Below are 12,446 nucleotides of genomic sequence, written 5' to 3' on the forward strand. Positions count from 1 at the left end.
AAAACCTCAAAAAAGGCTACCACACCGTGTTCTATGAGTTGCTCCTCAAAGTCAAGTCACAACTGTATTAACGGTGTTAAGAAAAAGGAAACAAACTTGCAAGACGTTTTCGTCTTGCGAAGCAAGCCCATAGGGAAATTCGTCTTGCGAAGCACCTCAAAAAACGAAAAACCCTTTCGTCTAGCGAGTTTTTCGTCTTGCGAGGCATTCGTCTTGCGAGGTACCACTGTATTTACCAAGTGAGGAAAAAATATGCTACTCTCTATTGTCTTAATGTGTCTTTATCATATTTTATTGCTTTATAAATATTATAAAAAGCCTGGAGACTTTTTTAAATAAAAAGTCTAGTAAATCAAATCAATTGCCTTCCATGTTCTTCAGATTTGAAATACAGTATGATGGGTAGGTAGGGGAAGCTGATTAACTGAATTTGTCTTTTATAGTTCTTCACATGGATCTATCTTTAATTCTTAAAAATATTCTTGAAATATTACTGAAATGTTACTGGTCTTAAGAAAAAGGTAATGGATAAAGTAATGTATTCCCATAAAAATAATAATGGTGTTTATTAGTAAGAGAAATATTACGATGTCACTGAAAAGAACTTCTACAGGTTATTCAACATTCACAGGACTAATCCACGCTGTAAAATTATAATTGATTGAAACATGTACAAACAGTACATGATAACCTGGACAGAAATCAAAAGGTAAATACTAAAATCCTAATTTTACATAATTTAAGTTGTAAGCGGCCTGAATAGCAAGGAGGCATGGTAACAGTTTATATTATTATTATTATTATTATTATTATTGGAGATTTAGGCCACAAACTTTGACTTGGACATCTTATGTGCTCTTGCTCATAGCACACTCCAATTCAAAATGATGTGGGCCAAACTATAATGTGCATATTCATTTGTGAGGTGTATATATGGTCTCATGTGAGGAGTCTGGCATTCAAGTGAGCTGAATGAGATAACCAGTTTCATCCCAGCCCTATAATTCCATTGCTCTGCTGAGTAATGATAGTCTCTTGCTTATATTCCTAGATATTTCCTAGAGGGCAGGGAGACAAAACACATGGTTTTGTAGAGCCAAAATGCAATTATTTTAAAATGGAACTGAGAAATCATGGCACACAGCATTATTGCATTCCATTCTCTTTAGGAAAGCATTAAACTGTTGTACCTAATAACTTGCCTTAAAAGCATATGTGAAAAGGAAAATAAGTCTGTTCCAAATACTTTGGAAACATGTTTATAAATATTAGACAAGATTCTACTTTCAGATACATTGCATAGTTACTTTCACATCCATTTTACCAATGTAACTCATAAGAGAATTTGGCCATTCTCCTATAATTTTTTTCTAGCTAGGAAAGTTTACCTTCCTAATCAGATGGTTTTCTGTATCTGCTACATAAATAATATTGTTCTTTATAGCCACTCCCTGTGGAGAACTGAATAATGCTTCTGAAAATGTCCCATCTTTTCTTCCACTGTTTGGTCCTGAAAAGAAAACAAAACAAAAAAGAATTATAATTTGCATCAAAAGATTAACCGTACGTAAGCGTAAAAGCTGATAAGAGTTCAGGAGCAAACCTTTACCCAATTTTAGAAGTCAACCTAAAATTAGAGAGCCCTGCATTGTTTAATGATTTAAGAGTTTGTCATTTATCTTCTTCAAGGAAAATGTATATTATTGTAAAAGAATATTCATATTTAAAATGTACTTGTGCAAATGGTCTTGAAATATGATTTGTACATTTTCCAAATAATATTTTGTAGGCAATACAATAAAAACAAACCAGCTGCAATTACAAGGATTTTCTTTACAGCAAAACCTCAAGTTTCAACTTTTGCAAGGCATTACACAGCTGTAAAAACAGAATTAAAAGCATTTACCGTACCTAGTTGGAAGCTCAGAGCAAGTAACAATTCACTTGTAGCAGAGAACTTGCTACACTCTGCACAGAAAACAGTTTTTAAGAACACTTTTACTAGTACAGTACTAGAAAGGATACCAGCGGCACAGAATTCAAGATCTGCCATGACAGCATAAAAGCTAATATGAAAGGCTTTCCTACATTTAAGTTCTCCTCACCTCCAACAGTGTGCAGAATTTGACCGTTTTTCCTGACAACCACAATCCTGTGATGTCCAGTATCTGCTATTACCAATCTGTCCCCAGAGTTGTCCACTGTAATTTTGCCGGGAAAGAGCAAAGGCGAAGGTGGCAAATAGTCTCTATAGAGCTGTGCTCTAATTTTATTAGCATTGATTTGTCCTTGTTCTCTATAATACTTTAGGGCTATGGATGTAAATAGAAATAATTTGTCCTTGTGTCCTTCACCAACCAGAGTGAACAGCATATTCCCACGAGGTCCAACAATGATCAAGGTTGGCCAGCAGGATACTTCTAGCTCATGCCAAAGAGTTGCATCAGCATCATTTACCACGGGATGAGTGATGTTGTATCTAAGGACAGCACTTTTGATGTTATCCAGAACCTTTTCATTTGGAAATTTTGCCGAATGGACACCAACCACAAGGAGACCATCTGAAAGCACAGATAACACACACATATTAAATGCTACTTGAAGGCAATAAAAAAAAGATTTAAATAAAGTGCCGATAAGGCTGGATCAAAGGCAAGTTCCCTAAATGGTTATATGGAACTCTAGACTAGATCATTTTGTAGTTATTCGGCATATGGGGGAGGGGGGACAGTTCAGAAGCTCAGGTTTTAATCCTCACAGTAGGACTGAGTTCCACTGAACATTATGGAATTTAGTTTAGAGTAGATATGCACAACATTTCACTGTTAGTATTAGGAGAAAGAATTTGCTTTGTACATCTATGACCACAAGGAAGAACATATCAAAGATCCCAACTGAATGAGAAAAAGGGCCATTAATTAAATGAAACCATCAGCTATGGGAGAAGGGGTAAAGAAGGGAATCAAGAATAGGTTTGCAGGAATTGAGCAATCAAAAAAGCATTTGTAACACAATAGTTGAAACTTCCACACAGAAATGGGCACAACCACAACGTATGCGGGCCTTGAAACCCAGAACTGGCTTAGTAAGGGATTTAAAATTAGGAACAAAAATTAAGTGAGCTATATTTGCATCCTTCTCCTTATAAAAAAAAATACTGGCTACATTCTCATCCCAAACTGCAATCACAAAAGAGCTTGCAGCAGCCTCCCTTTCTCTGATTTTTTAAACTCCATTGGCTACAGCTCCTGGTTCGCTGGTTCACACAATATGCTAAGACAAACCTTTGCTCAGCACATGGAGCAAAAGAGACAGAAAAAGGGCTTTGTGTCATACTTGCATGAAGATGAAAGCCCATAGGCTTGGATGTGGAGGATGTTTATCTGCAATCATAGAGGGCCTATTATAATGTTTAGTGCTACTGCAATCCAGGCCTGATGGTCAGCCATTTGTCAGCAGTTCACACCAATCTTAGAGAACATTCAGCCTTCAATGACCAGAGCAAGCATCAAAACAACATTGTAAAGTTTTTCCTAGTTCGATTGCAGGTATGTTACTACCTCCTCACAATGCCAACATTCCTGGAATTGAGTTTTCCAGAGAGTCACGCTTGTAGTTCTAAAATTCAGTTATCATTATCTGGTTTCATTACTTTTTAAATATATTTATAAATGTAAATATATCACTGAAACCTTGCCAAGCAAACCTAGCATAGAAACAAGCCCAAATTAACATTCTGCATTAAATGTTTCACATATGAATAAATGTTGCATATAATTAACCAGTAATCCGTGAAGCTACTCATCTCTCTAGGAACAGGAACTACTCCACACCAACCTCAATCTACATTTCACCAAAGTGGTTTTTTTTAGCTATGGTTTTATGTTTTGCTAAAATATAGATGCTGATTTCAAAAACAAAAGCTGTTAGCTGCTTTGGAGACCGTACAAGGAAAGGCAGGGTATAAATATTTTAAATAAATAATGTTGATAAAAACCTATGTTCTCAAGCATTTAAGATAAAATATTAAAAAGGCAATAAACCACACCAGAAAAGTTTCATGTAACCAAACTACTCTTTCTACTTTTATAATGTTTTTATATCTATTGACACCTATCAAAAGATATACAAAAGTTCATACCCAATACAAAGTATATTTTTATAATTACCAAAGCAAAAAGAAGAGAAAGAAAAAAGATGAAAAAAACTTCCGATTCTCTGTCAGTCAGCTAAATATAGTAACTTGTTCAAAGTACAGTGGTACCTCGGGTTACATACGCTTCAGGTTACAGACTCCGCTAACCCAGAAATATTACCTTGGGTTAAGAACTTTGCTTCAGGATGAGAACAAAAATTATGCAGTGCAGCGGTAGCAGGAAGCCGCATTAGCTAAAGTGGTGCTTCAGGTTAAGAACGGTTTCAGGTTAAGAACGGACCTCCGGAACGAATTAAGTACTTAACCCGAGGTACCGCTGTATTCACTCAGTAAAATCTAACTATTCTATTTTCTATAAGCCAATACACATCTTCCAAGGACCATTTGTGTGTCAGCTGTACACCAGTATCTAACGCTCGTTATTTTATCATGTCTTAATGCCCCATGAACTGCTTTCCTAAGGAACTAAACTGACAGTGTGGAAATATGATATGCTGATACTTTTGTGAAATTTCCCATTCTTAAAATACATGCCAATATAAACTCATTACAGGGTGAATAAAAACCAGTAACAAAATATTCCATCTGTCTCCTGCAGAACCAAGCAGACTGCAAGAGTAGGGAAGCCTCCTAATCATTAGGCTGCTGGAGAAGGAATGAAGCTCTTAATACCTCCTCTGGTAAACTAGTAACTTGTGGGTTTATTTGCAAGGCTGTGCTTGGCACAGTAATTAATTACAGAATTCTAGGACTCGGAGTGTAAGGGAATGCCTAATCCCAGGAATGGGACTTGGTTGTAGTTAATCAGTGTTGAGGAAAAGGCTCTTAGCACATTTTTATAGAAATCACATGTCTACTTGGCTGAGCCCTGACATTAAACACAGGTTCTAACTCATTATATGTTGAAATTTAGGCTGCAATACTAACCCCACTTATACCTGGGAGTATGCCCCAATGAATGTAGTAGGACTTCTATGTGAATAGACATGGTTAGGATTGAATTGTTACTTTTATAAAAAAAATATACTGTCCAATCAACTGTGGCATCATCAGTCTTAAATTACTCTAACAGCTTAAACATGATAGTAACCTTGAACTCATTTCATAAGTATTGAAAAATGGTATGAAAAAACTGGCACTGTTAAACGTTAATGAGCAAACATACCACTAGGTAAAGAGACCCCTGACCGTTAGGTCCAGTCAAGAATGACTCTGGGATTGCGGCGCTCATCTTTCTTTACTGGCCGAGGGAGCCAGTGTAAAGCTTGTATCCGGGTCATGTGGCCAGCATGACTAAGCTGCTTCTGGCAAAACCAGAGCAGTGCACGGAAACGCTGTTTACTTTCCCGCCGGAGCGGTACCTATTTATCTACTTGCACTTCGTGCTTTTGAACTGCTAGGTTGGCAGGAGCAGGGACTGAGCAACGGGAGCTCACCCCGCCGCAGGGATTTGAACCGCCAACCTTCTGATTGGCAAGCCCTAGGCTCTGTGGTTTAACCCACAGCGCCACCCGAGTCCCTAATACACCACTAGTAATGTCTTATCAGTGAATAGTGCTGCAAATTTAAGAAGGATAAAAAAAACACTTCCACCCAGCCCTCCATCTGCAAGCAAATGATATCAATGTTTCAAAGATTTAACCAATCTGCCCTTCCCTTCCCAAAAGAAAAATAATTATTTCAACATTCTAACGACAGCTAATTTATTAAAAAATAGTTATATCACCCTTCCAGCTCCTTAAAACAGAAAATCTCACAAGAATTTCCCCTACCCTTCTGTTATGTAGTGTTGACAGAACATTACCATAAATAAGATTCTAGCAGTCTGCTCTGTTAACAGACAGAACCCTGTGGAAGGTGATAGCTATCTAATTTCAAGGCCTCTTCCCACACATAAGATAAACAATTCCAACTCTTCAAACTGCACTGCATTTAATTACATAGCAAGTGGAACAGAGAACTTTAATTTCTTATTGATATTGAATTCAACTGCACCCCTTTTGCTTTCAATAGGGTCTGAAATAGGATAGCAAAACATTTCCATCTTGGATGTAGTCCAGTACTCTTTCATCCAAGCTTGGAATCAATGTTTAAATTCTGAGCTAGGGATTTAGTAAGAATAAGTGCACGATGTAATCCTTACAAAACCTGGCAGCTTGTTGTCAGGCTCTGAAGACATGCTCATGACTTCAGGACAAGTTCTGCAATGGAGATTCTAAATAACATTGCTCTGCCTCTGGAATAAAAAATGGAACCGAAAATGAGGTACAGATTTAGTGCGCAGACTAGAGTTCCCAGATCTCTACTATTCCTTCCTGTTCCACTACCTAGACCTAGTGATATGGCAGATGAATACAACTTGGCCTGCACTCACAAGCAAGATGTATCTTAATAATTGTTTTGTCTCCTGCTTATAAAGTATACAAAAGCTATAGTCCTATGCGCACTGAAGTCCTTAGTGCTGAGTATGCATGCATAGGATCAGTTTTTTAAATAAGGAATAGACAACATGTCCACGAAGGCTTTAACAGAAAAAGAAAAGATACCAAACCTACAAAATCTCTACAGATCAGATATACAGTAGTCAAAACAGAAATGCACACCAGCACCTTGATCCTAGCACTTCAAACTTGTGTTTCATTTATTTAATTCCAAATCAAACATCAGTCTCAGTAATTTAGGGAAAAAGTAATTCAGATTTGAGAACACTTATATCAACATATATGCTCTAGTTGAGATTCCTGCATTGCGGAGGGTTGGTCTAGATGACTATTGGGGTCCTTTCCAAATATATCAAATGTAAAATTCTACTTTGTGAGGATGCAGTTGGATTCAATCTGCACTGAAAAGATTACACAATAGCAGCAAACTGGCCTTCTACCAAAGTATTTCTGTCAAGAAGCACTTCCTCATACAGTAATCCAACAGGCCATTTCTAAACTGTTGATGTGAAATGAATGTGCATTAGGGCTTAAAATAACCTTGTGAATGCCACACTGGATGCAGAAATAGCACTAGCAATGATAAGAGCAAGAACATATCTGATAAACATGCTAACTGGCAACAATTCATGTTCTAAAATACACCTACAAAATTCCAGATGTACACGTTAATTAAAAAAATGTGATGACCTTGACAATGTCACATAATAACTCATTGGGTTTACAATCTCCTATCACGTAAATATAATAATGGACTTTTGTTCTAAAACAGCTACTTGCAAGAGAATATCTGTAGCACAATAATATAAAATATGCACATCAGAATAGCAAGAGTTTATGCTAGAATTCTAAAATTAAGATATGTATTCCAGAAAAAAATGATTAATTTTGCAAACTAGAAATTTGTAGTTATAGTTTGCTTAAGTAAGACACTAAGGTTCATGCAACATGCCAATTATATACTATGCAGTAACAATTTCACACTTAAATATATTGGGTTGTATTTAACATAGCACTGAGGGGATAATTCTGTCAGTGTGAGAATGTTTTCTTCTCCAAATCAACAATAGAATTTGTTGACTAGAAATGTAGCAAGCTACTGGGTCTTTATGTCCAAAATGGAGAGCTCTGGTTTATCAACTAGGATAAAACCATGAAGGAAGATTCTAGCCATTTTCCTGGTTTGTTAAGCAATATATATCAAGCTAGCATACCTCAGTTTGCACATAACAGGAAACCTTCACTTAATACAATCCAGGATATTCATGCTGAAGTCAGGACACAATGAGAGAGGGGCAAAGGAGGAGAGCTTGGCCACAACACTTATTCCTGGCTTCACAAACTATGTTTTATGAAGAAAGGCATGATAACATTAACTAGGTCATTCTCCGTAAAGTGCAGTTGGGATTCCAGTAAACTGTACCCAAGAATGTACATTAATGTGTGTACCTAGAATCCTTCCTATGGAACATTGTCTAAGATGCACTATATGTCAACCATCAGAACCTGAATGCAAAATTGCAAATTGTAGACGGAATCAAGATTTCTAATCTATCAGTCACAATCTCAGCCCGTTGGCTGCAAATCAAGCAGTGCTGTTACAAACCCTTTGACAACCAGATCAGGGTTACAGAACAGGTGGCACCCCAGATGCTGTTAAGATTCCAACACCATCATTCCCAGCCCAGCAGGCACATCAAGCAAGTTCAAAGGTTCTACTTCCCTGCAGTGGACTATGCTTCCCCACCTATGAGCAGTGCCAGAATATGCTTACTTATTGGGGTAAAACCAGTCAAAGCATAGGTTGATGATCACTAAATGGAAGATCATCAAGTAAAAAGGAACAATGTACAGTGGTACTTCGGGATGCGAACAGGATCCGTTCTGGAGACCTGTTCGCATCTTGAAGTAAACGTAACACGCAACTGTGCGTCTGTGCGGGTCGCGTTTCGCCGTTTCCGCGCATACGCGTGTCGTCATTTTGACCGTCTGCGTATGTGTGAGCGGCGAAACCCAGAAGTAACGTGCTCTGTTACTTCCGGGTCATCGCGGAGCACAATCCAAAAAGCGTATTTATCCCGAGGTATGACTGTAGTCTCTTTAAATTATTTACAGTGCAGTCTTATGTATGTGAGTGCCAATGATTTCAGTAGGGTTTAGGTTGCAATCCAACCCCACCATAGCTGTCAACGTTTTTCCTTTTTTTAAGGGAAATTCCCTTATTCCAAATAGGATTCCTCGCAAGAAAAGGGAAAGGTTGACAGCTATGAACCCCACTCCCCACTCCCTGACAGTGGGGCTTTGCAGAGGAGCAGAGAAACCATGGCATCTGCAGCCTGGTCATTCACAACAGCTACTGCAGAAGGAAGCAAGTATAATTGGGCTTGATTCCTTAGCCAGCTCTGGTTTGGACTCAATGCTGATGCAAGTGAGACTGTTTTGAGATCCAGTGGATCTGAGATTGGCTCACCCTGCCTCTGGAATGCCCCATTTAAATGTTTTATGCTGATCCTCACCAGCGGGCCAACTGCCTGCCCATTTGGTAGGTGGTAGGAGGAGATTGGCACCTACAGTGACATAAGTTTGTTTTTAATTGCTGCTATTCCCTAATAAGCATGCATACGATTGCATCCAAAATTCAAACAGGAAGGAACAGAGCCAAAGGTTCTGGAGACTCCAGGGTATTTGTGATCAGATCAGCTTTTTCATTACAAAATTTTAAAAATGTTTCTTCTATAATGACAAATATACAGCAGGACATTACTTGGAACAGGATAGCAGAATACATGAAAATACATTCATTAAAAGAAAGTGTTTAAATTAATTTCTGACAATGCCTATGAGAGCTACTGAATTTATTCAGATCAAATGCTATAAAAGATTTACAGGGTCATCCAGAAAAAAAATAAGACTTGTTGATACCTTTCACAGAGTACTTCTGCTCTAACTCATGGAGATCAGGCAGTATGTGAATACAATTGATGCAACAGTAAGTGAAGAAATCTAACACCACCACTTTGCCACAAAGGTCTTTGTACAGAGACAGTGATTCTTCTGTATTCAGCCATTGTAAATCTGAAATCAGAGGGCAAATAACTCCATTACTTTCAAGAAGCAAAAGTGCAAGGAACTATGCAAATTCAAAAATAGCAGATGACTACTGCTACATTCAAATTAAAAAGAAAACTTTCCATACATACATCTACTTAATATTTCATAATCCGTATTTTTTCAGGACTCCCAAGATAACCAACCTAACATAAAACTGGAAAACTACCCTATTTCACATTCAGGCATGCTAACTTTCAAAAACAAACAGCCACACATCCAAAAGTACCGTATTTTTCATTTTGTTAAAGAATCTTTTTGACAACAAAATAATATTATTCAATTTTGATGTTGACATATATGATATATAACCATACACTAACTTGAAGTGGAGCTAATTCTTAAGCATCCACCTTCATAACTGGCAATTTTAACTCATAAGGAAAAGTAGTTGGCAGTTACTATTCTTTGCAAGGTGAAATAATAATGGTCGGTTGGATTTTTTACCCATCTTTCTTGTGGAATAGTTCTCTCTCTATATATATACAATTAAGCACAGTTAGTTGGCATTATTACTTTGTTGAAATAACAGGTAATCTGAAGTAGTTTGAACCAATAAATTAGTGGGATGTAATACCAGTGTCGAAGTCTGAAACAAAGAACAACTTGCATCTGCTACTTATCCAACCACCACATTGTAGTGCCCGCCTAGCCTCACTTCAATGAGTTCCACTGGTGGTAGCTTTCACCTGTCATATGGGTGGATGCACTGGGGTGATCCTCACTGGTGGTGCTAACCTACCAGCAGAGGCAGGCAGGACTGTGTGCAGGGACACTTCAACCAAACCAGTGACTGAGTTTGGGCTTTCAAATTTCAGTGGTCCTTTGCGACACCAAAATCTCCCCCCCCCCCATCATCATTGTTGCAGTGTACCCTCTTGGCTCAGTCTCCAGTGTGGATGAATTGGCTTCACTCCCCTAAATCCACCTTTGTCCAAACCCCCTCCAACACAGATGTGAGGGTTGGGATTGCACTGCCTCTTCTGAATAGACACATATTGCATTTCAACTGTGCATGGGGCAGAACTCTGCATGCAGCAAGGTAGTACGTTTCCGAGCACAATTCAAAGTGTTGGTGCTGACCTTTAAAGCCCTAAACGGCCTTGGTCCAGTATATCTGAAGGAGCGTCTCCACCCCCATCATTCTACCCAGACACTGAGGTCCAGCACCGAGGGCCTTCTGGCGATTCCCTCACTGCGAGAAGCCAAGTTACAGGGAACCAGGCAGAGGGCCTTCTCAGTAGTGGCACCAGCCCTGTGGAACGCCCTCCCATCAGATGTCAAAGAGAACAACCAGGCTTTTAGAAGACATCTGAAGGCAGCCCTGTTTCGGGAAGCTTTTAATGTTTGATGTATTATAGTATTTTAATATTCTTTTGGAAGCCGACCAGAGTGGCTGGGGAGGCCCAGCCAGATGGGCGGGGTATAAATAAATTATTATTATTATTATTATTATTATTATTATTATTATTATTATAGTAGTCATTGCTTTTTTATAGAATCATAGAATTGGAAGGGACCCTGAGGATCATCTAGTCCAACCCCCTACAATGCAGCTGTCCCATACAGGGATCGAACCTGCAACCATTGTCTTATCAGCACCATGCTCTAACCAACTGAGCTATCTGATCTCAGGCATCGGGCAGCCAAATATCCAATGATTCGGAGTAAGTACAAGTTAAAAAATAACTTTGTAGTAAACATGAATGGAGTTGCAGCTTTGTTTCCCAAGATAGTGAACAAATACAACATAATTACTGCCCCTGGATCTAAGCATCAGCTACTGAGATTACAGTTCCCACTTGTACCTTATGTATTTGCTGAAAGGGTGGAGGAAAAGGGAGTTGTCAACACTGATACTATTATTTTTAATCTGGAATGTGTTGCTTAACATTGCTTGCGACCAAAGAAAGAGTTTAAAGTGAATGTGATGGGAGCCAGGACTATCCGTTTAATTCTGGATTATTTTTTAAAGATGTAAGAGAGACCCAGAATAATTTTGCAGGTGCAACTCTTTTCCACTTCTGCATGCAACTCTCTTTTCTATGTAGCTATTACCAATGCAGGTGCCTGTGTCCCCTTTCATTTCTGAAGAGAGGAGAAAAACTGGCGGGGAGAAGAATGCAAAAGAGTTCTCTTAAGTTTCAAGATTGCAAAAACCCATTGCATTAAAAAGAAAATCCATTGCAAGCGTCGTTTGCAACATCTAGTTTCCAGCACCCAGAAAGAAAGAGACGATGAGCGGAAAGGGACGACAGGAGGAACACCAATTCGCGCTGCGAGAGCTTGAGGATGCGCGGAAAGGCGGCGTCTCAGCGCTGGGCTTTTGGCAGAGGTCCTTCTCGTCCAATCCTCAAAGCTCACCTGCTCCGAACTCGGGGACTTTCAAATCCTGCTCCCAGGTGTCCACCTTCCGCAGGTGCTGATATACCAGGTTCTCCTTCTCCTGAGCCGTCGTCGCTTCCTCCAGCGCGCAGTCCAGCTGGCTCTGCGCGGGCAGAAGGCCGGCCAAGCCCCCGCCGGCCGCCATCTTGCCTCTCTAACTCCCTCCCGGGAGGACGCTGTTTACTGCTCTTCGCTTTCGCTTTCAGCACTTTCGAGAAACTGCTCTCTGGTCAGTGGAGCAAATCGCCATCACACGTCCTACCGTGGCGGGGGAAATAGGGACGTGGTAACAAAAAAATAAATCGGTATTTCGGACTAAATGGTTTTTGTTTTCCCCTTTTGTATTTCCAAAAAAG

At 39.2% G+C, this 12,446-nt stretch overlaps 1 protein-coding gene across 3 annotated transcripts in view; it reads right to left on the reverse strand.

Moving 5' to 3' along the window:
- NHLRC2 (NHL repeat containing 2) overlaps nucleotides 1-12,267 on the reverse strand; it is a 34,083-nt gene extending 21,816 nt beyond the window's left edge. For 2 of the 3 annotated variants that reach the window (XR_014526631.1, XM_083504795.1), the window contains exons 1-4: nucleotides 12,070-12,267; nucleotides 9,520-9,672; nucleotides 2,106-2,561; nucleotides 1,389-1,510 (exon numbers count right to left, since the gene is read on the reverse strand). Coding sequence is in view for 2 of the 3 variants with exons in the window: in XM_083504795.1 (XP_083360921.1) it covers nucleotides 1,389-1,510; nucleotides 2,106-2,561; nucleotides 9,520-9,672; nucleotides 12,070-12,235 (897 nt within the window). In the remaining variant the exon portion in view is untranslated. Of the gene's footprint in view, nucleotides 1-1,388; nucleotides 1,511-2,105; nucleotides 2,562-9,519; nucleotides 9,673-11,763 lie in introns of all 3 variants that reach the window. The other variant, XM_083504796.1, reaches the window with a different exon arrangement.
- Between the last annotated feature and the right edge of the window lie 179 nt (nucleotides 12,268-12,446).

Source organism: Podarcis liolepis, assembly GCF_965112155.1.
Source record: "Podarcis liolepis genome assembly, chromosome: 5".
Lineage (NCBI taxonomy): Eukaryota > Metazoa > Chordata > Lepidosauria > Squamata > Lacertidae > Podarcis > Podarcis liolepis.